Source organism: Mus musculus, chromosome 11 (assembly GCF_000001635.26).
Source record: "Mus musculus strain C57BL/6J chromosome 11, GRCm38.p6 C57BL/6J".
Taxonomy (NCBI): Eukaryota; Metazoa; Chordata; class Mammalia; order Rodentia; family Muridae; genus Mus; species Mus musculus.
Genome location: NC_000077.6, coordinates 60,421,064 through 60,445,383, shown reverse-complemented (window position 1 = coordinate 60,445,383; position 24,320 = coordinate 60,421,064). Strand labels below are relative to the sequence as shown.

The following is a 24,320-nucleotide window of genomic DNA, read 5'->3' as shown; positions in this document are numbered from 1 at the left end:
CCCAGCCATTCACCTGATTAAACCTAGGCTTGACCTGCTGGTTCCTGCTCCAGTCACAAAGGAACAGATTTCTCCTAGTGGAATGTTTTGACTTACAAATTGGACACACACTGCTTAAATACCTTTATTGGTTTTTTTTTTTCAAAAATTATTTAGACATTGATAGCTCTGCAAAATAATTCTCCCATTGCAAATCTTCAAACCCTTTCCACAGGTCTTCCATAAAGAAACAAAATATTTGTACTTTGCGCCCATTCAAATCTAATTTTTAAAAAACATTTAAGATTCAAAATCAAGTATTTTCTTTCCCAGAACTTGTTAGTAATTTTAAACCACAATGTAACATACGTAATGGCATTTCTTTTTAAAAATTAGCTTATCAGTGACTATTTTATGAGGAAAAAAAATCCATTCAAGGCCTTAAAGGGAATATGAATTCCCTGCTTCTGAAAGCAAAAGACATTGAGAAACCCCTTTGTTCCACTGGAATCTGACTCCAACACTGCTAACAGGGCCAGTCCACCCTGACTGTCTACTTAACATGAGGCTTTGTCTACTTACTTTTGGACTGCAGCTGACATGCTAGGCCATCTTAAAGGAGATAGGTGGGTAGACTGGTAAAGCAGGGAACGAGAGGGCCACAGCTGGCCACAGCAGTGGAGCCTTCTGAGTGGAGGGTAAGAGAAGAGCAGCCAGACCTCTAGTCCCTGCCTGGGGGTTGGCTCGTTGGAGTAGAGAACAGTAGGACATTTGCAGTCTGCACCTATTTTTCAATGTTAGATACAAGTGCCAGGCAAAGATATTGCACACAGGACCAGAGGCATGCAAGCCACTGAGCAGCTGGTTAAAGAGCTACCAATGGAGACAAGTCCCAGAGGTCCTCCAGGGACAGAAAAGGAAAAGAAGTCACTGTCCACCAGCTAGGAGTTACTAAGAAGTGGAACATGTTTATTCCTGCCCAGTGTTCAGGGGCAGACTTCTAAGCAGCAAGTCTTCAGGTAGGTCTGAAGTCTGTCTGCTAAAGGCATCCTTCCCTCATCTTTCTAAGTAGAGCTGGAACACTTCCCTAGCTAAGAAAAAAAAAAAAAAAAAAAGCAGGGTGTGGTGGCTCACACCTTTAGTCCTAGTACTCGCTCTGAGTAGTCAGGTGGATCTCAGTGAGTTCAAGGTCAGCCTGATCTACAAAGTGAGCTCCAGGCCAGCTAGAGTTACAAAGTGAGACCCTGAAGACAAAGAGATCAAAGGAACAAAAGGGGGGTGTAGGGGGAACCCCTATGCTCCGACCTGGCCTGCCCAGTTTAGAGGAGAGGCTGTTCACTGACGTGCTACTAGAGCTACACACGAGCCCTAGCTTCAGGGTGACTCCATCCACTGCTGAATGATACCTGCCCAGCACACAATGGTTCAATAGCATGGTGGAAAGCCAGAGGAGCAGGTGCTGCAGGGAAAAGCCAGCAGTCAGTCTTTCTGCCTCCTTCACTCTCCAGTGCTGCCCCTCAGCTTAAGTGAAGCGATGGTGGCCTGTGGTGTAAGCCAGGTGCTTCTGACCAGAGCCGGCCATCTCATATTCAGTTGAGTTTTGATGTCAGATGAAGTTTAGGTTCACCTTAGACTGACCCTTTCTCCTGGGCTCAGGCTTCTGAGCAGCTGGGCCTCGAGGTGCACTGCCGTACCCAGGCTGCTTCTCAAGGGTAAGGAACCACTGATTCAGCCCTAGCGATGGATGTGGATTCTTTTCTTCTACCTAAGTCTTGGGATGATGTATTGTTATGGTTTCTGAGCCCCAGCTTTACTGACTGGGTAAGTTTTGGGGCTATGGATATTGCCAAGTACCTGCTGGTTTCTTTCCCCACTTCTGCTCTCTTAAGGTTCCCAGATATTCAGTATTAGTAACACACAGCACAATACAACAGCAGCCAACCTGCTACCCCTTGGTGTTCCCTTTTTCCAGCACTGGAAATGGAAGCCAGGTCCTTCCTCATATGTGACAAGCTAGTGCTTGGTCAGCTGCACTCCCAGCCCTGATGCTGTATTTATTTTAAAGCTTTTCCCCTTGTGTTTGGACCTGTAAACCACCAGAATTCCCCAAAGTCCTGACAATATTGTGGACTACAACTGATGCCAATCTATTAAGCTTTTTAAACATTTAGAAAAACCAAACCAAACCAAACCAAACCACTCCCCTCTCTCACACTTTGGCACATGAGCCTCGAGTTATTTGAGTGCATTTCTTCCTGCCCACGCCATGACAACATTTCAGTCATCCTTTCCGGAGAATGGGGGCCCCCTCTGCCTTTGGAAAAGGTTGTCATGACACACTGATGTTTTGAGTAGCAAAAGGAGGAGGCGCAAATGCTCAGCCGGCCCGGAAACAGTTCCTGTGTTTAGCACTGTGATTTAAGCAATGCTGCAAAACTTCTGTACCAGGATGACCTGTTTCAAAACTGCTGGTTGATTAAATATACATATAGACATAGATATAAAAGTCACTACGTCAACATTTGCTGTTTTCAATGTGAAAACGATAAATGTAATTCGGAATAATTGTGCATTTGCCATAGGGTCCTTGTTAAAGGTACCATAAAAATAATAATTTTGTAATAAAAAACTCTTTTATTTAGTATTGCCCTCAAGTTCAGAAGTTTGGAGCAAATGTACTGAGAAAGCAGTTTGGGATCTACTCCTACCAGGGATCTGGAAGCCTTAAATTTAGTGATCCCCAACAGCAGGCCCAGAAAACCCGACAGCCATGTGCTAGTCTTGCATTGTTAACACACAGGGCCCTACAAGACATCAACTGGAATCAAAGGTCAATGAGGCCCACCAGGGACCCCATCTCATCTCATTGGTGGTATATGCTGGGCCCAGGCAACTCACATAGAGCTCTGGGGCACAAGATGCTGGGCTCTCCCTTTCCTTGGGCTACCAAACAAGCAACTGAGGAAGGAGTAGGGCCTGGGTGGAGACCACTGAGCACCAAGGCTAAGGTGACCCAGGAGCTGACCTTCCACTTGGCTAGAGGCAGGCCGAGGAAAGATGGCATTTCAGTGATGCAGAAGTTAGCTGTGCAGGAAGGAAAGTGCATTTAAGGTTGTTCAGAAACAGATGGTGACCACAATGCCACTGAGAGGAAGGAGGGTGGGAGGTGAACAGCTCCCTCTGCCTGCCTGCAGGTTGGCCATGCTCCTTGGATCCTGTAGGTTAACATTCATGCTTTCTGATGAAGTCTGCTCGTGAACAAACAGGAACACACCTCTCCTGGTTCTGGCAGGTACATAATTTCCTCGCAAAGCTCTTTGTTGCCAAGTTCAGTTTTATTTGGCCACTGTTCTGAACCTCTGTCACCGGAACTCATAGATGGGTGCACTGTGTTCAGGAACATGGGTCAGGTTGAGGGACTGATACCTGTAATAGAGGAGAGACAGAATAGAAGAGTTTTCTTAGGAATCCTGAACAAAGGCAACTGGAGAACTCTACCTAGAGTCCCCGCCAATTATATTCAGATTGAGGTGCTAAACCATTTCCAGTTACATAAAGGGACGGTCCTACTATGTAGCTGTAGCTGGCCTGGAATTCCCCATGTAGACCAGGCTGGCCTCAGACTCACTGTGATCCATCTACTTCTGACACCTCAGTGCTAGGATTAAACATATGTGGCATCAAACCTCAATTTTGCTAAATTTTTGTTTTCTTTTTATTTTGTGCATGCATGAGATAGATAGATAGATAGAGAGAGAGAGAGAGAGAGAGAGAGAGAGAGAGAGAGAAAGTAAAAAGAGGGCATAAGACCCTGTGGAACTGGGATTATAAATGATGAGCCACCATGTGATGCTGGGAATCAAGACCTAAGTCCTGAGGAAGGGCAGACATGCTTTTAACTGCTGAGCCATCTCTCTAGACCCTCCCTTCCCCATCTTGTTGTATTTTTGAAATGGGGTATCACTGTGCATCCCAGGCTGGTCCTGAACTCCTGGAACCAAGCAATCCACCTGTCTCAGCCTCCCAAGTAGCTGGAGATACAGGTGTATAGCACTGTGTCTGGCTTTGTTAACTTGTTTTACCTAACTAGTTCCCTCTGTTCCTTTTTTGTTGTTCCACCTGTACCATGCCTAAGAATTGCTTTTACAAAATAATTGTAATACAGTTCACAAAAATAGGGCCCTAAGGGGCTGGGGCTGGGCATGGTGACACAAGCTTTTTTTTTTTTTTTTTTTTGAAACAGTTTCTCTGTGTAGCCCTGACTGTCCTAGAGATACAAGCCTTTTTTATCCCACCACATGAAGGCAGAAGCAGGTAGATCTCTCTGAGTCTGAGGCCAGCTTAGTCTACATAGAGTTCTTCTTCAGCCAAGGGTGCATAGTGAGAGCCTGTCTGAAATGACAACAAAACAAAACAAAAGTCAAGCCTGGAGTGCAGGTCTGTAATCCGAGCTACCCAGGAGCTGGAGGCAGAAGAATACAAGTTCCCGATCTCTTCAGTTTATGGTCACCACAGTAAACTATGTCTACAAACAAACAAATGTAACTCAGTCCCTAGGTTCACAAAACAAACAAAACTAAAGAACAAAGAATTTGAATCGATGTAGGCTAGGGTCATTCACAAGTAAGAATAAAAACTAAAACAACAAAAACGGAAAGAAATTAGTGTCTCATTTTATTTTTTAAAAATGTATTTAACTTTTATTTATGTGTGTGAGTCTGTGTGAGTTTATGTGTACTACATATGTGGGGGTACTTGGAATGAAAGAGCATTTGATTCTCTGGAACTGGAGTTGCAGGCAGCTGTAAGCTACCATATGAGTGGTGAGATCTAAACCTGGGTCCTCTAGAAGAGCATGAAACTCTCCTTACTGCTGAGCCATCTCTCCAGCCCACAGTGCTCCATTTCAAAGAATAAATAAACTGGTACAGCTAACTCTCAAGGTATAGGAAGGAAACAAGAAAGTCCCCTTGGCAAAAGCCAGCACTTAAGGTGGCCTTCTGTCCCTAGCCTTGGAGGAACATAAGGTTGCCACGCCCTCCGGTCAAGTCTGCTTGACAGGCTGAAAGTCTGTAAGCACTCAACGAGGAAAAGTGTTTCACGGAAACTCACCTCCTGGAGCTTTGGCGTTCTCATTTACCCATATACTCATACCCTATTTCCGAGTTAGTCTGGTGTATGGAACTACGAGCTCTCTTTTGATATTTTATTATAAATGCCTTTTAAGATTAAATTCTGATACAGTTAAGTCTCCCCAGTGTCCCAAGGTCCCAGAAGCTTGGAATCCAGCAAGAATGCAGTAAGGAAGTTACCTATTCAGTAACTAATTAAGCATTACAAAAGATGGAGCCAGCAGCTCAGAGCTGGTCTGCAAAGTATTTACTAAGGACAGTAGCAAATCGCACCCAAACAAGGGACTACCATGAAAGTGCCAGGGAATTCCACTGAGATAGAAATCTTCAGTACAGGCTACATTGCATATTAGAAGCAAGTTGGTGAATTCTTCTGACAAATGGAGATTCTCCAGTTACTTAAAAGTTACACTCATGTGGGGGTTTGGCAAGGCCTAGGAAATGGGGAGGAGAGGGGTTTGTGATGTTGCATTATTCATGAGGCCTGCTAAGAGCAGAAGAACCCCCTGGTGCTAGCTTTCACAAGGTTCAAAGGTATAGCACTAGAGTGTGAAATCCTTACCTGTCACTAAGCTGACCCTAGGCAGGACTGCTTTATCTTTACTGTAAACATCTACCTGGTTTCTGTAAATCCCTTTGTTGTCATTCCTTTGTTTTGTATCAAGTAACTTCAATGTACTTTGCCTGCTACCCTTTGTATTTTCTGTACTATATAAGATTGGTGTTCACTTTGTGACATTACATTCAGATTCTACACAATCTCGAATGTTGGTCTGTCTGTCACCCGCTGACGCCTTGTCCACCTGCCTCAGAGACTCGTTCCACACAGACAAAGGGACTCAGAGGGTCTGCAGCATAAGGTAGGAAGGTGAACTCTCATGGCCCCCTCATTCATCAGCCCAAGATCAAGTGCATGAGAGGCAGTGCCAGGGTGTAACTAAAAAGTCACATTGTCTGTAAGAGATAACATTAATTTACTGGTAAATTTATGAGGAATATATATTATCAGGATTGAGGTAATCATTCCTGAAAATGCAACACTGCCTGAAAGTATATACTGGGTGCTGCTTAGTGATAGAATAGTTACTTACATACTAGCATGTACAAGGCCTTGGTTTGCATCCCACATAACAAGCATGAGGTTCTACCTCTAGTGTGTTTGTAAGAGAGCGTGTTTATGTGTCTGTGTGAGTCTGTCTGTCTGTCTCTCACATACACACACACACACACACACACACAGAGGGAGAGAGAGAGAGAGAGAGAGAGAGAGAGAGAGAGAGAAATGGGGCTGGAGAGTCAGATAGAAGAAGATCCAGACCTGAATCTCAGCACCCACATGGTGGCTCACAACCATTCATAACTCTAGCTCTTGGGGATCCAATGTCCTCTTCAATCTCTTTAGGCACCAGGTACACATGTGGTATGCATATATACATACAGGAAAAACATGCATACACATTAAATAAAAAGTCTAAAAAATTTTACAGTATTTAGAGACTATATCTTTACATAATAACCACTTTTCAGTTCACTCTCTAGATAGGAAAGAGTCCCTTTTCAATGTGAAACCATCTAAATGACCTCAACACACACAAAGAGTACAAGATTTGGACAGAAGTAGACTGGGAGAATCTCCTTCCAGATGTGACAGCTGGAGTTGAGGCCAATGTCTGAGGTAGTACTGGCCACAGGTCCTTACCATTCTGAGCTCCGATGGTAGTAGTAGCCCTCTATGGAGGCTGCTGACTTCTGAAAGCAGATGTAATAGAAACCAGCAAAGGAAGCACCGCTGATGTCTTTGATTGTGTGGTCCGGGACTAGGAACTGCTCCTGCACACAGATATGGGACCAGTCAAGACCTTCCCTTTCCAGTAAGACACCAGAGAGTTCTAAAGACTGCTAGAAACAAAACAATTAATAACAAAAGCCCCCAAACAAGACAAAAAACCATGATCACATGGTCCTATTCAACTGCTGGGTTTCTGCCTGGTTTGGGGGTGGTGTTCACGGTTACTGCAGTATCCTACCTACTGTGGTAAGCCCACAGAAACATAGCTCTGGATCTAACCGACCAATCCATACTACTTTCCTGCCTACTTGCCTACCCACCTGGTACCTCTTGGAGACCATTGACAGAATAACCTAGAAAGAATAAATTTCAGTTCTGGTTCCCAGGACCTGTCACTGGGTTTTGATTGCCTCTAACAATGAGGTAAGCACATCTACTGGAGTTTCTGGTCAGACTGAATTAAGAATGCCCATGATACCTCACCAAAGCCAAGAAACAGCACCATTTGTGCCACAAAGACAGGCATCTGCCATCTAAACTGGCAACAAGCAGTGAAAGGCTATGCCCTTGCTCCTGGTCTCTGGGAGACAGAGTCAGAAGCCCAGGGCGTCAGGTGACCGGACAAAAGAGAAATTATCTGGAGACAAATCCACTGCTTTAACAAACTTTTTATTTAATTTTCAATGCTGGGATGAAACTCAGGACTTTGTGCGTGCTAGACAAATGCTCTACCACAAACACTCTCCATCTTCTCCAGTATTTTTTTTTTTAATGGACACTCTTTTCTCCCTTTTTCAACCTTCAAATATCATTTTAAAGTTTAATTTAGGGCTGAGGTCTAGCTTAGTAGTAGAACATTTGCCTAGCATGTGAAAACCCTGAGTTACTTCCTCAGCACAGGAAAAAATAATAATCTAAAAATCAGAGCTGGTGCTTTCAAGGATTTGTTGGTATGTTTCCCACTGTAGAGAAGGCTGAGGCAGGAGGCTCAGCAGGTGCTGGATAACAGAGTGAGCTAATACACATTGGATGGCAGAGGGACTAGAGAGGGAAGCTCGCTGTGAGCTATCCAGTGACTGTCTAGTGAAAAAATGATAGCCCATATCCAAAATGATCAGTCACAAAGCACAGACAGCAAGCAAATGGTACTTTACCTGCCTGACCTTTTTTGTTTCTTTTTTCTTTTAATTTTATTTATTTTATGTACATGAGTACTCTGTAGCTGACTTCAAACACACCAGTAGAGGGCATCAGATCCCATTATAGATGGTTATGAGCCAGCATGTAGTTTCTGGGAATTGAACTCAGGACCTCTGGAAGAGCAGTCAGTGCTCTTAACCGCTGAGTCGTCTCTCCAGCCCTAGCTGCCTGATCTTTATGAACACTGTAATATACTGTCATATTGAAGTAGCTTTCTGTCTCCTTTATTTATCAGACAATGGGGACTGGAGATGCTACGTGGACTTGCATTCATGTGGTTGTAGACAGCATATTGCCACGAGAGGCATAGGACTCTCAGGCAAAGACCAATCCATTGAAACCCTAGAGGGAGTCAAGGGCTCATGCTCCACTCCTGGCTCCTCATTTCCTGAGCTGTGGGAAGCAGAAGCCCTTGGTAGAGGATGTGGTTGGAGAGCAGTCATTCTGATGACATTTAAGCTCCTGGCAGGAACAGGACGCAGTGATGACTAGGTTCAAGCAGTTTCCCTGAGTCCCCAGAACACTTGGATGACTCAGCCTGGAGGCTCACAGGATTCTTGGGTGAAAAAAGAGGATACTGGTCAGCGGTGCCTACTGGCATAAATATGCCTGCTGCCCACTAAACAGCATAACCAGTTTACTAAGGTGTGCTCTGCAGCTACCACACCACTGGTGCTTACAAGTATGTAGGTACCCTGTCATGAAGACACGGCATTAAGCAACCAGCATGGAGGGTCCCTGTGGGGAGGGCATAACCTGCAAGAAGAAGTGTGTGTGGGTGCTCTAGAATCTGGCATATGGGTGTTTCGGGAGATGGCCTGGGCAGAATCTTACCTTCCACCTCATGAAGACATAATCCCCATTTTTCAGTTCTTCATAATCAAAGTCGTCTGAATTAAATGATTTTGCATACTGATAAAAAGCCAGAAACTTGCCCTAAAAACAACAGAAAGAAGAGTCTCAGTGATCCATACAAGGAAAGGTGGGTGTCTGAGCTCATGAGAGGACAGCTAGATGGACAAAGAGCTACTTGATTGTGTGCCCAGTAAACACAGCCAGTGGATAAGGTCTAAAGGGTGAGAATGGGCACAGTTCTAGAGTACCCCATCAGAACATATAAAGTAAAAATGGACTAGTGGGACTTCAGCAAAGAAATATAGAGTGGCGCTGGGCATGGTGGCACACACCTTTAATCCCAAACCTCAGGAAGTAGAGATCTCTCTGAGTTCAAGGCCTACCTTGTCTACATAGTTCCAGGCCAGCCAGAACTACATAATGAGACCCTGTCTCAAACACAACAAAACAAAAATACGGATGGGCGAGGACTGTCAAGGTAAGTCCCAGCACTGGGAAGGCTGGAGATAGGAGGATCAAGAGCACAGTGTTATGTTCAGCTACACAGGGATTCAACGCCAGCCTAGAATACATAGCTTACAAAACAAAATGGTGTTGGACAAGGGAGTATGTGACTTTCCTTTTTTCTTTTCTTTCTTTCTTTTTTTTTTTTTTTTGGTTCCTGGCTGGCGTGGAACTCAGAGAACCGCCTGCCTCTGCCTCCCAAGTGCTGGATTAAAGGCGTGCGCTACTACACCTGGCTGGTAGTATGTACTTTTAATTCTAGTATACGTGGGAGGTGGAGTCAAGAGGATTCCTGAGTTCAAGATTAGTTTGGTCTACATAGTAAGTTCTATACCAGCCAGGGCAACAGAGAAGTTCTGTTTTACCCAAACAAAAGACAAACACAAACAAAGGGACTGAGGAGATGGCTCAGTTGGTAAAGTACCTTGAGCTTAGATCCCTAATGCCCACATAAAAGCCAGGAAGGATGTATACACCTACAATGCTAGAGTTGCTCTCAGTTTAGAGAGAGACTGCCTCAAAAAAATGTGCAGAACTATAGAGGAAGATATCTGGTGTCGACCTCTGGCTCTATGTACATGCATAGCCACACCCTCCTACAAGGAACCTATACACTGTCTATCTATCTACTTATCTATCTGCAGACATAAAATGAATAGGACTAGAGAGTTGACTCAGTGGTTAAGGAAATTTTTGCTCTTGCATAAGCAAAGACCCAGGTTTGGTTCCCAGCACCCACACACATACATGCAGGCAAAACATTCAAGACACATAAAATAATAAATCTAAAACAAAACGCAAAGAACCAACCAAACAAAAGCAAAGAAGAGTCATTCTGGGACACTCTGTAACAGCATGTCCAGAGCTAGGCATGGTAGTAGACATACATAATTGCAGCACATGGGAGGCTGAGACAGGAGTAATCCAAGTTCAAGGACTGCCTAGACAACAAATTGAAAGAGTGCCTGTCCAATAGAGAAAAGTGGTTAAGGAAAGCTGGTTCTTATGGTTAGACATGAGGCTTGTGCCAGATATTCAGGTAGCAACTGGAACAGGCTAATAACGTAACTTAATAACGTAACTTAGAGAGAGAGAGAGAGAGAGAGAGACACCAGGTGTGGTGGCACATGCCTTTAATCCCAGCACTCAGGGGGCAGAGGCAGGAGGATCTCTGTGAGTCTGAGGCCAGCCTGGTCTACAGTGTGAGTTCTAGACAGTCAGGGATACACAGAGAGAACCTGTCTCAAAAAAACTAACAAACCACATAACCAACCAACAAAACAAACAAAAAACAACAACAAAGGAGTTTTATTTTTAAAAAAAAAAGACCAAACCAAACAAAACCAAAATATTTAATGCAAACCAAAAAGTCCCTAAACGTCTGTAGTCAACTCTTGGTCCAGACAATGGATGGATTCCAGGACGCTGTACAGACACCAAAATCCCCAGCTACTGTATCCCTCAGATCCAGCCACCGTATCCCTCAGATGAGGTGGTTGATGCGTATGTGGCCCGTACACATCACGCTTCTACACGCCCTCAACTGTCTCTAAGGAACTGAACTGCAGCAGAGATGCTCACCGACAACTGCACTGTACTGTGCAGAAAAGAGTGAAAATAAAAACAGCTTGTAGAGCCGGGCGTGGTGGAGCACGCCTTTAATCCCAGCACTCAGGAGGCAGGGGCAGGCGGATTTCTGAGTTCGAGGCCAGCCTGGTCTACCAAGTGAGCTCCAGGACAGCCAGGGCTATACAGAGAAACCCTGTCTCGAAAAACCAAAAAAAAAAAAAACAAAAAAAAACAAAAACCAGCTTGTAGAGCCGAGTAGAGACACACTCCCCCCCCCCCCCCCCCCTTCGAGGCAGGGTTTCTCTGTATAGCCCTGGCTGTCCTGGAACTTTCTTTTTTAAAGGCAAGGTCTTATAGAATAGCCCTCTCTGGTCTGGAACTCACTATGTAGACCAGACTGGCCTCAAACTCACATTTATCTGCCAGCTTCTGCCTCTGGTTGTTGAGATTAAAAGCTTATGTCATCACTCCTGGCAATATTGTTTTTAAGTTTTCTTTTATGTGTATAGGTGTTTTACCTGCATGTATGTCTGTGCACCATGTGTGTCAAGGAGGCCAGAAGAGGTGTCATAGCCCCTGCAATTGGAGCTACAGACAGTTGTAAGCTGCCACATGGTGCTGGGAACTGAGCCTGAGTTCTTTGGAAGAGCAGTAAGTGCCCTTAACTGCTGAGTCATCTCCTCAGCATGAGAGAGAATATTTTTTACTAGCATTTTCTTGTACTGCAAAGGAGAATCAATGAGTTACTTTCCCCAAACATTTTCAATCTACAATCAGCTGAATATACAAAATGCAAACTCAGATACAAAAGGACCCAAAAGAGGGTAAAATGAAGTTTGTATCTGCCTTAGTGCTATGTATTGTCGTTACGCATTTTTTCTGTCTAGTATTTTTAAATAAGCATATACTTTGTAAAAAATGAAATAAAAGGCCAACAGTAAAATTTTAATATGCACAGGAATCAAAACACTATAATATAGTTTGATATGTTAAGTCATAAATATTGTCATAAGGATATAAAGCATATGGAACCCGGACTTGGTGACCGGAGCTGTAAGTGTCACTAACAGGAAAGTGGTAGAACAGGTAGTTATCCTACAGCATAAACTGATGGCAAGCATAGCAAGACCTTCTCTCAACTCCAGAAACCAGCTGAGGATGTTGGCAGTGCCTGGGAGGCAGAGGCAAGAGAAACCACTAAGATTTTCAAGCCAATCTGGATTACAAAGCAAGATCCTATCTCAAAACAAACAAACAAACAAACAAACAACAACCCACACACTCCTACCCACCCCACAATCTAAGTCAAAGGCTGGTGTGACAGGACAAAAAAACCGAAACTGTGAAGATGTAAGACTTGGGTAAAGACCAAAACATAAACCAGGGAAAAGACCCCAGGGCAGTAACTGAGTTATTTTGACATACTCAGTGTTGAGAATGAGGAAACTGCACATGGAGCACTCAGGACAGGAATCTGAATTTCTCAGGAGGGTCTGGATGGAATAGGTAAGGCCTACCCTCAGTCTACTGGGATGAACAGAAAGATGCAACACACTTTGCCTTTGCAGGGGTTCATCAACCACAGCTCTACTGCAGACCATCCAGACACGAGGGGCAACTGCTACCTGCTCCATGGGGTTCCACTATACAGAGCTGACTAGAAAGGAACAGTAGATAAAAGATGGGCAGAACAGGGGAGATTGCCTGGGTTCTAACAGCCACACAAAACTGTGAGGAACTGAAGGATTGTTCTTATTACCTGATAAGTTAAGAAAAGGGTTGCTAGACCTGGAGCAACTATGGCTTGTGTAGGAATAAGTTCTGAGTAACTCCTCCTGGGGACAAGGCCCGGGGTTCAGGCCTGCCATCTCCAGATGTCTTCTACTGCCAGGGCAGAGCACACAGCCTTACTCACCCAGTGTTTCCGATCCACGTCTTCATCTGCGTCCCACTTCCGAGTTAAGAAAGGGTGTTTTTTGCTTATTATTTCTCCTTCAAAGAAGGTTGTAAGGGTTGGATATTCCTATAGCAAAAGCAACAAGACATTAAACGTGCATTTCTGGTTTGTTTGTTGTTTGTTGGTAGTATGCCTGGCTCTGAACCCAGGGCTCCACACATGTTGAGTGATTTCCCTCCCACTAAGCTCCACAGAGACACTGAGTGAGCATTTTACCTTGGTCCTGCTAATGGAACCTAGGACCTCAGGCTTCCCAAAGGTGTGATTGCTCTCTTGCTTCCTGCCTATTTTCACCTCTCAGAGGTAACCAATCTTGCTATACGTTTTTCTAATACTTTGACAAAATCAACACAACAAAACAACTGTTAGATCTACTGATCTGTCAACAGGCTATGGACATAAACCTGAATTTAGCTGCTTAGATAGTGAAGAGGCTCTAGGGTTTTGAAGACTTTGCCAGAGGAAAAAACTTCTCTTTGACCTCACTGGCTATGTTCGGGTCTCTTACCAGTATTGTCTACTACAAGTAAACTCTGAATTCTCTACAGTCAAAGCAGAATACAAGTTACGCTGTTTTCTGGGGTGTATCCCAGCAAAGGCTCCAGAGTTAGTATACAGAGCTGAATCTCCCTTGACCTTGGGCCAACCCTTCATGGATCCTCAAGCTCCCTTGCTACCTTTTGTTTTTTTTTTGGTTGAGACAGGGTTTCACTGTGTGTCCTTGGCTGGTCATGGACTCACAGAGATCAGCATGTCTCTACCTCCCAAGTGTTAGAATTAAAGGCATGTGCCACCATAACTGGCATTATATCTATTCTTGAAGTTTCCAGGACTAGAAATATCTCTGGAAGAAAATTTTCAGATATGCTAGAAAGACAGTTAATTCTGTCACATGGATTAAGAACAATTTATATAAGGAAAAATATGCAAACCATGTGTGCAATACAAAATCACAACCATTCATAAAGATGCCACCTCAAAAGCTGAGCTGTTATAGTCGTTAAGGAAAAAAAGATGAGAGTGGAGACGTGGTTCAGCAGTTGAACATGTATTACTTCATCAGAGGTCCAGGTTTCATTGCCAGCACCTGCATGGTGGCTCACAACTGTATGTAACTCCAGTCCCAGGGGATCTGATGCCCTCTTCTGGCCTTGTAGCATCAGGTACACATGTGGTGCACAGACATATATGTAGGAAAAACACCCGCATACTTTGAATAAATAAAATTAAAATAATAGAGCCACACTGATAGTTTTTTCACTTCTGTAAGTGCAAAAACCCTCTTAAACAACACTGCACAACCTGTGACTCAGGGGACACACTGAAGAGGCCTGTTGTGACACTACTGTGTGCTTTTATTATTAATTTGTGGACTCCAGGACCCGGTGTGCACAAGTGTTCTACCACTGAGCTACATGCACAGTCTGTTCTTTCTCTTTTGTGTGTGAGTATGTGCACATGCATGGGTGTGGAGGCTGGAGTGACCGTTTCTTCTGAGATGGGGCTCACCAGCTAGTGGACGGGCTGGCAGTGAGTCCCAGTGATCTGTTAGTGTCCATCCTGGCTGCACTAGGGTTACAGACTTACATGATCATGACCGTCCTTTGTTTTTTAAACACAGGTGCTGGGGATCTGAATTCAGGTCTTTAGTAGGCATTTTACCTACAGAACCATCTACCCAGCTCCACATCTATCCCATTTCATTTCTTGTTTTGTTTTGTTTTTGTTTTTGTTTTTTGAGACAGGGTTTCTCTGTATAGCCCTGGCTGTGCTGGAACTCACTTTGTAGACCAGGCTGGCCTCGAACTCTGAAATCTGCCTGTCTCTGCCTCCCAAGTGCTGAGATTAAAGGCATGCGCCACCACGCCTGGCCCCATTTTATTTTTTAACAGTGAACTTAGAAATATACAAATCTAACATCCTCCAAAACCTCAAACTCCTACACTAACAGTGCTGGGTTGGGTTTCTCATACAGATATGAATATTTTCCTAAATGGAAGTCTAATCTAAGTTAAAAAACTACACTAATCCATCTTTGGCAAGAACTATATAGGCCCAAAAGTCCATAGAATATTTTATTTTAAAGGTTACATATCTCTTTAGACACATTTATATTTTATGTGTATGATGTTTTGCCTATACAGATGTCTGTGTGTCACATGTCTGCCTGGTACTTGCAGAGGCCAGAATAGGGTGCTGGATCTTCTGGAACTATAGTTAAGGATGGTTGTGAGCTGCATGTGGGTGCTAGGAACCAAACCTCAGTGCTCTGAAGATCAGCTAGTGCTCTTAACCATTGAGCCATCTCTCTAGTATCTTCCTTCCATTATGATTTTGTTTATTTTGAGACAGGGTCTTTTTTTTTTTTTTTTTTTTTTGGGTTTTCCAGACAGGGTTTCTCTGTGTAGCCCTGGCTGTCCTGGAACTCACTTTGTAGACCAGGCTGGCCCCAAACTCAGAAATCAGCCTGCCTCTGCTTCCCAAGTGCTGGGCTTAAAGGCGTGCGCCACCACTGCCTGGCTTGAGACAGGGTCTCATTGTATAGCTCTAGCTGGCCTGGAACTCACCAGTCTGGAACTAAACTTAAAGAGATCTGCTTGCCTCTGCCTCTCAGGGTTTGAGATTAAAAATGTATACCACCATATCTGGCCTCCATGTATTTTAAACAGGAAGTTAAGATTATATTGTTTCTGAATTTTGAACTTTAATATAATTTCAGAATCCCTACCTGTCTTAGTGTTCTATTGCAACAGTATGAAGGTCATAGGGTCAAGTAGTTCTAACAGCTAAGATATCTTAAAAGGCCAGTTGACTAGCAACTGGGGATCTTTAAGAGGGTCAGGCACACAAGATATAGAGCACACTACAATTCTGTGCTAACTTCTTAAACACTTTAGGAAGCATGTGAAGGTCACTATAACCCATTCTCCAAATACCATAAATGACAATGAATGGGATCCATCTTGGTCAGAAGTCACCACAAAGATTATTTCTTGGGGAAGGCATAGGAACCCTGAGCATTTGTCTATAAAGCCAAATTTAGGATAACTTAGAGAAACAAAATAAGAAAAAACAAAACAAAAACACATACACATACATACTCTTTCACTCACTCACAAGCCAGAAATAGCACCAGAAGGAAGGGTATTAGAAAGAGAAGATGGGCTGAGCAGTGGTGGCGCACGCCTTTAAGCCCAGCACTTGGGAGGCAGAGGCAGGCAGATTTCTGAGTTCAAGGTCAGCTTGGTCTACAGAGTGAGTTCCAGGACAGCCAGGAGTACACAGAGAAACCCTGTCTTGAAAAAACAAGAAAAAAAAAAGTAAAGAAAAGAAAAAAAGAAAGAGGAGATGGGGAGGGAGACCAGGCAGGTATAGGCTGTGGCCACTAAACTCCTTCACCAGTCCTCCTGATTCCAGGCTAACTCCGAGTACCTCAGGCAGGCATATCTTCTCAGGGCTTATATTACTTGGCCAATAGGTCAACAAGTACTGAATTAAGAGTGACATCACTTTTCTCATTTATCAGTCTCATGAATTTGGCTAGTGTGGCCTGTATTCCTGCTTCCAACTTCAGTCTGACTAATGGGGGAGTGAAGGGCCTCATCACAATCTCCCCTTCAAAGCTGGGCTCCCAGACACCCTCCATGCTGTTGGTCTCTACTGGTGGCTATCTCGGAAATGAAAGGACAGCACAATTTAATTCTTATTCTTTACAAGTCTAATTGCTTCAGTTCAAAATAGCACCTAAACATTGAAGCTGTATTTTGCTAGTGAATGTGTGGCAAATAACCTTAAATTTAACTTTTAACTCTCTATACTACATACACAAAACTGCAATTATTAAAACTAAATAAAACAAATCACTTATGTAGTTTAATCCAAATAAATTATGTATCTGATACATTATTATTACTTTTTTCTTTCTTTTTTTTATTTTTAAAAAAGATTTATTTGTTGTATATATGTGAGTACTCAGTACACTGTCACTTTTTTCAGACACACCAGAAGAGGGCATTAGATTCCATTACGGATGGTTGTGAGCCATCATGTGGTTGCTGAGAATTGAACTCAGGACCTCTGGAAGAGCAGTCAGTGCTCTTAACTGCTGAGCAGTCTCTTCAGTCCCCACTTTGTTTTTTTTCAAGACAGGGTTTCTATGTAGGCCTGGCTGTCCTGGAACTTGCTCTATAGATTAGGCAAACTCAGAGAGATCCACCTACCTCTGCTTCCCAAGTGCTGGGATTAAAGGTGTGCACCACCACCCTCTGGCTATTATTTTAGTTTTTGAGAGATGGTCTCTATGTGTAGTCCTGGGTAACATAGAAGAATGAAGACGGGTCTAGCCTGAACTCAAGCTATCCACTTGCCTTCCAGATAGAACTGATACTTTAATAGTTATGAAAAAGCATAAACAAACAACTAATACAGGTATAAAATTCAACCAACTCATTACAGCTCTCTGCACATGCTAGTTGGGGCTACAGCATAAGAGACTCACAATTTGATAAGTTATCTGCTGCCTATCTTTGTGGCTGTATCAAAGTTCACAATGAATTGTACACTTTGTCCGGATGTGGAGCTGCACGCCTGTCACTCTAGTGCTCAGGCATCGGCAGCAGAAGGATCATGAGCTCCAGGCTAGTCTGGGCTACTACAGTGTGTTCTAAATAGGGCTACAGAGTAATGACTGCTTCAAACACAACACAGACCTGTACTTTAAAAGGATGAAATATATGATGTGTTAAGTGTCTTTATAAAGCTGTAACATGTTACTAGAGAAGAATCTCAAGCATTCTGTTGCCTGTTCTGGTCTTAAGCCTCTCAGACCACAGACCAGCCTTTACTAAGTTCCCCACAGAAGCATGACAGTGTTGTACTTGGGCAGACTACTTTGGGAGGACATGGGACTAGGAAGGCCTCTTTGCCTACAGATCTGAGATTTGACAGGAAGGATGAATACCAGTGGGCTGGTCCCACTGCAAAGCCATGCCAGCACCCTGCCTGATGGAAGAGCTTCATCCAGGAACTTGCCCTAGGAAAAGCTTTCAGCTGTCAGCACTTCTGCATACCGTTCCCAGGGCTTCTTGCCATTTCTTAGCAGTTTCCTAAAACTCAAGTGATTGGCCTTGGAGTCACTGTTATAATGTTCTAAAATACTATACATTTTGTTAGTTTCTGGCTGCCTTATGAGGGTTTTTTTTTTTTTTCCGTTGTTGTTATTGGGTTTTGGTTTTTGGTTTTTTGAGACAGGGTTTCTCTGTGCAGCCCTGGCTGTCCTTGAACTCAGAAATCTGCCTGCCTCTGCCTCCCAAGTGCTGGGTTTAAAGGCGTGTGCCACCACTGCCCAGCCTGAGCATATCCTGATTTACTACATGTTTTTCCTTAGGGCAAATCAAAGCAGAGCTCCCTCTCCCACCCCTCCCCTCTTTTTTCACTATCACTTTCTGTCCTCTGATGGGTTAAGTTTCCAGAGATGGGGAATATAACTTCTGCATCAATAATAAACTTCCTAGGGCATCCTTATCCCAGCCTCTAGCAGATAAGCAGAAGCCTGTGGGGCATCAGAACAGCACCCCACATTTGAGCCACATTCTTATTTACAACTCACTCTAACAATGCTCCCCACTCAGAAAAGTTATCTGGTGAAGTAGAGAGGGATTTTTCACTCTCCTTTAAGCAGAAGCTGAGAGAGAGACTTGAGAAACTAAAGTTCACCAATCCAGAAAAGGGCTGAGTGAGGTTTACAAGCTCTGTTCAACCCAGCCCAGTCCTGCTGGACTACATGAAGCCATAAAGGCCATGAGAAACTGCAATAGGGCTGTGCCCAGCCACTCCTGGCAGGAAACTCAGTAGCAGTCAGGCGTCCTTTTTCTTTCTGTTTAGCCACTAATGGAAAGAAGGGAGACTCTTCTCTACCTTCTAAATCTCAGAAGTCTTGAGAATTAGAAAGCTGGATGAGAGGACAGAAAGCTTTATTTTTAGTCATCAGGCTGAAAACGAGACTCTTCCTTTTCACTGTTCCAATGAACCATAACATTTATTTATTTACTTAATTTGGTTTGGAGACAGGATTTCTCCATTTAGCCCTGGTTGTCCTAGAACTCACTGTAAAGCAGGTAGGTCTCAAAAAGAGATCTGCCTGCTTCTGCCTCCTTAGGGTTAAAGGCATGGGCTACCACAACCTGCTAAACCACAATATTTAATTAATGAAAAAAAATCTTCACTCTCTTATTTCAAAGACTGTTAAATTCATGATAAAGGTGGAGGTTATACTATTTTTTTCTTTATTTATGGGCATGTGCATGTATACCAGAAGCGTGAGGGTGTCTACAGATTCCAGAAGGTGGTTTTGGATTCCATAGAGCTCAAAAGTGGTTGTAAGCTGTCATTGTGTGTCCTGGGAAGAAAGTTTGGGTCCTCTGCAAATGCTTTTAACTGCTGAATTATCTCTCTGGTCTTTTTTTCCACCAAGAGTTTTGTTTGTGTCTGTGAGAGTGTGTACAGTTTTGTGTAGGTTTGTGTGCTTATAGGAAAAAAGAGGATATCATTCTTTTCTATTACTTTCTACATATTTCTCTGAGACAGGGTCATCTTCCGAACCTGGAGTTGGTGTTTTCTTGGCTAAGCGGGAAGCCAGCAAGCTCCAGCGATCCTTTAGTCTCTGTCTACATTGAAGGTGAGTTTATAAAGGTGCACTGGAGGGCTCAGTGATTATGTAACACTGACTGCTCTTCCAGAAGTCCTGCATTTAAGTCCCACCACCTACATGACAGTCCACAACCATGTATAACTATGTGTATCTGTAGTTCCATGGGACCTGATGTCCTCTTCTGGTGTGCATATGTATATGCAAACAAAACAATATGTATAAAAGAAATCTTTTTTAAAAAGTGCATAAAGGGGCTGGTGAGATGGCTCAGTGGGTAAGAGCACCCAACTGCTCTTCCAAAGGTCCAGAGTTCAAATCCCAGCAACTACATGGTGGCTCACAACCATCTGTAATGAGATCTGACGCCCTCTTCTGGTGTGTCTGAAAACAGCTACAGTGTACTTACATATAATAAATAAATAAATCTTTTAAAAAAGTGCACTGATGCCAGCTTATTATGCGAGTGCTAGGATTTGATACCTGGTTAGCAAGCACTTTTAGCTGCTGGACCATCTCTCTATTCCATATAATTTTTCTTAAAAAATCATTAACACTCAGACATAATAGTATATAACTATAATCTTAGCATTCCAGAGGCTGGTAACTCGAATTTGAGGTTAACCTAAGTTTTTCTGACTCAAAGATCTATCATAAAATGACTAATCAATCATGCTGTGACTTGTGAGGGCTGTGGGTATAGCTCAGTGGCTGAGTCGAGTGCATGCTGAGTCTTCATTTTCTCTACACTGAGGACCAAAGGGGAAATTTTTTGACATTTGCAAATGGACAATCAAAACTGCAGTATTATGGTCCACACAATCAAAAAAATCACACCATGGGATTGCAGTACTGGACTCTCTGAGCTGCTGAGCAAGCCACTCACTTTCTTATCCCAGATCTGGCAAGAAATACTTACCTCTGTAAGGCCTTTAATCTTTAGGTACCCACAAAGGTAAGAGTTCCCAGTGTCCACGTGCTGTAAAGAAAAGACAGTGTTTACAAATGAGCCCCTGGGGTCCTTCAAAAATCCTGTAAGGCCAGTGGTCAGCATGCACCCAGCACAATCCAAGCCTCAACTGCCTTTGGTACCTTTAGTTTTGACTGACAATGAAAATTATCTTAGGGGCTAGAGAAATGACCCAGTTGTTAAGAGCATTTACTGCTCTTCCAGAAGATCCAAGTTTAGTTGTCAGGACCCACATCAGATGGCTCACAACCATCTGAACCTCTAGTTCTCGGGGATCTATCACCTTTTGGCCTTCATGGGCATGTGCATTCATGCGCACATCCCCATATGCAGACATACATATACTAATTAAAATTAATAAAACATATCTTAAAAAAAAAACTATCCCAGGTCTCCATCACTCCCTTCAGCCAAATATTTCAAGATGTGCCTTCTGGAACTGCCTGTTCGTTCATTCTCTATACATTTCCCTCTCATTTGCAGACTGTGCATTAGTATACACAGGGCCCTTCCCACCTGTATTCCCAGAGCCATCTCTAACCCTAAGTGTCTTGCTAGATCATTTTAATCTCTCTGCTACTCAGCTACTGGCTTGGGAGAGCTTTTCCTGCCCTTACTGACCCTAAGCATCATCTTGAATTATTTCCTTATGAAATGAGCAGAACATTTGAGAATAACATTTTATGAAGTTAGAAGGAACTAATTTTAATTATGAACCCGGATAACGCCCAAGATTTTGTGAATGTTGGTTTGGCCTATTTCATAAAGACATTTTTTTTTCTCCCAAAGACAGGGTATCACCATATAGTTGACTGGCCTTAAACTCACAGAAATCCACCTGCCTCTGTCCCTCTAGTGCTGGGATTAAAAGTATGTGCTACCATATCTGGCTTAGACTTTTGGGCTTTTTGTGTTTTAATATACAGAGTGTTCTGCCCACATGTATGCTTCTTTTTTTTTTAACTTTTTTTTCTTTTTTAGATTTATTTATTTTATGTATGTGAGTACACTGTCACTGTCTACAGACACACCAGAAGAGGGCATCAGATCCCATTACAGATGGTTGTGAGCCACCATGTGGTTGCTGGGGATTGAACTCATGACCTCTGGAAGAGCAGTCAGTGTTCTTAACCACCGAACCATCTCTCCAGCCCCACATGTATGTTTCTGTACCACATGTATGCTTGATGCCTGTGGAGGCCAGAAGATGACATTAGACCCTCTAGAACTGCAATTAGATAAGGTTGTGAGCTGTAATGTATTGGGAATCAAACCTGTGTTTTCTGGAAGAGAAGCAGAGCTCTTAGCTGTTGAGCCATTTCTGTAGCCCCTGAACTTTGAGCCCAAGAAGGGGCACAGGAGATTTTAAGGCTTGGCAGCCACAGGTCATTAATCATTTAGTCACTGTCAGATGCCTACTTAACAACCAACTTAAAAAAACAAAACAAAAAAACAAACAGACCCCATCACCTCTGAGCCAAAGCTGTAGGAGTGAGTGACTCCAATCTGGCCAATAAGAATACAAGTGCTTCTGAAGAAACATTAACATTTGAATGTGGAACAAGAGTCTCTTCCTTTCTCTCAAGGTGGGAAGAACAACACACAGCATTCAGTCTCAGGAGGCTGAATACCAAGAGACCAGCAGGAGAAACAGACCAGGAAATGCTGAGGCTGGCTGCCCAATAAGATAGATGGAATCAACCCATCACAGAACCTGGAGCCACATGCTAATGTCAGACAGTAGATCATTTACTGATTCTGTATACTTCGGTTATTCTTCTTTCCTTTCTCCTTTTTCTCCCTCCCCTCTCTCTCTCCTCTCTCTCTCTCTCTCTCTTTGTTTTCTCCCCAAACAGGACCTAACAGCTCAGGGAGGGTTTCAGCATTCATTAAAGTGACTCTAATTATGATAAACTCTGAAATTGCCTATTAACTTCTGAAAGCAAAACTAAGTACAGAGGTACTTGGAGCATATGTATTAAGTGAGGTTTCTTCATTTCTTTTCTTTTTAAGTGAGGTTTCTAAGAAACTAAAAAAGTTTTATGGCACCCATCAAAATTTTAAAAAAGATTTTATTCTTTTTAATTATATCTATATGTGAGTATATGCACATGAAAGAGGCCAGTGTCACAGCCTCCTGGAGCTGTAGTTACAAGTTGTGAGCTGCCTGACAATGGGCGCTGGGAACTTGAGTCCTCTATAAGAGCAGTATGTGCTCTTAACTGCTGAACCATCTCTCTCTCAAGTCCCACCTATCAGGTTTCCATCTCTAACACAAATCAAATATTAAGGCAGTTCTTAAGAGCTGTAATGAGAGCCAGGCGTGGTGGCGCATGCCTTTAATCCCAGCACTCAGCAGAGGCAGGCGGATTTCTGAGTTTGAGGTCAGCCTGGTCTACAAAGTGAGTTCCAGGACAGCCAGGGCTATACAGAGAAACCCTGTCTCGAAAAACCAAAAAAAAAAAAAAAAAAAAAAAAAAAAACTGTAATGAACCTATTTAGCCAGATGATGTCAGCACCAAAGCAATGAGGTTTCAATGAAGCCAAAAGGTCTGTCACACCGTGGTGCTGGTGTCAGAGGTAATCCATGCAAAAGGTGCCCAAGTATGCCAGCATCTTCACTGCTGGCATCTTCACTTGCTGGCCTGAGCACTAGAACTGAGTAACACAGCTGGTTCACACTCATGTGCTTCAGCAAAAAAAACTTTTATTAAAGGCCACTCTGAGCCTGAAGCCTTAATTTTCACTTTTGTAGTTCTTATAGAACTCAATACAGTTAGTAGTTTTCAGAGCTAAAGGCTATTAGATGGAAGAAATACTTGCTAATAAGATTAAAAACTGAAGTGTACCTTGCTTCACATTTGCATGATTACCAATCAGAATTTCTATCTGGCCTCCATTCAACCACATCCTTCCCATTCTTCCCAAATTGATCTTGATGATGATGGGTGAACTAAAATCACCCTACTTGCACACACCTCTCACCAATGAAGAGGTTGACATCTTAATGTGAAAGGTAACAAGACGAATTTTTTAGAAAAGAGGCCTTTCAGCATTGCTGTGTCTAACAGCCACTCTTAAAATATTCCTTTCAGAGGGTCCTAGGTTTTACACTACTGGTGACTTATGGGATGGCATAGAGGAAAATAGTCATAGAGCAGGGGAAAAGATCTTGTTGGAACCCTTGCATATATTTTTAGTAACTGTTATACTAGAATTTCGAAATAAAAGATGTTATGTGGGTTACAACCCCCAAGGGGGTCACATATAGGTATCCTGAATATCAGGTACTTACAACTCATAACAGTAGCAAAACTAAAGTTATGAAGTAGCAACAAAATAATTTTATGGTGGGGGGTCACCACAATATGAGGAACTGTCACAGCAGTAGAAAGGCTGAGAATCAGAGTTTTCAGGGTTGTTGAGATGACTCCGTTGTTAAAGTGCTTGTTATGCAAGTATGAGACTCTGAATTTGGACTTCAAGTATACAAAAGAGCCAGGTGAGGTGGGGCACATCTGAACCCCAGTGCTGGGGAGGCTCAGACAGGTCAGTCCCTGGAATTCCCTGGCAGTTAGTCTAGCCCATCAGTGAGTTCAGGTTCACTGAGAGACCCTGTCTCAAAAAATAAGGTGGAAAGCAATAGAGGAAGGCACCTAATATAGACCTCCCATCTCCAGGTATGTAAGCACTTGTGCACTCACAGGCATGTGTACATA

The 24,320-nt window shown here is 43.1% G+C and overlaps 1 protein-coding gene across 1 annotated transcript in view; it reads right to left on the bottom strand.

Annotated features, from left to right (window-relative positions):
• Positions 1-106: 106 nt before the first annotated feature.
• Positions 107-24,320, bottom strand: part of Gid4 (GID complex subunit 4, VID24 homolog) — a 28,133-nt gene continuing 3,919 nt past the window's right edge. Inside the window, exons 2-6 of the mRNA NM_025757.4 lie at positions 20,551-20,610; positions 12,944-13,051; positions 8,935-9,036; positions 6,811-6,941; positions 107-3,405 (exon numbers count right to left, since the gene is read on the bottom strand). Of these exons, the coding sequence (NP_080033.3) occupies positions 3,342-3,405; positions 6,811-6,941; positions 8,935-9,036; positions 12,944-13,051; positions 20,551-20,610 (465 nt within the window). The 3' untranslated portion in view covers positions 107-3,341. The remainder of the gene's footprint in view (positions 3,406-6,810; positions 6,942-8,934; positions 9,037-12,943; positions 13,052-20,550; positions 20,611-24,320) is intronic.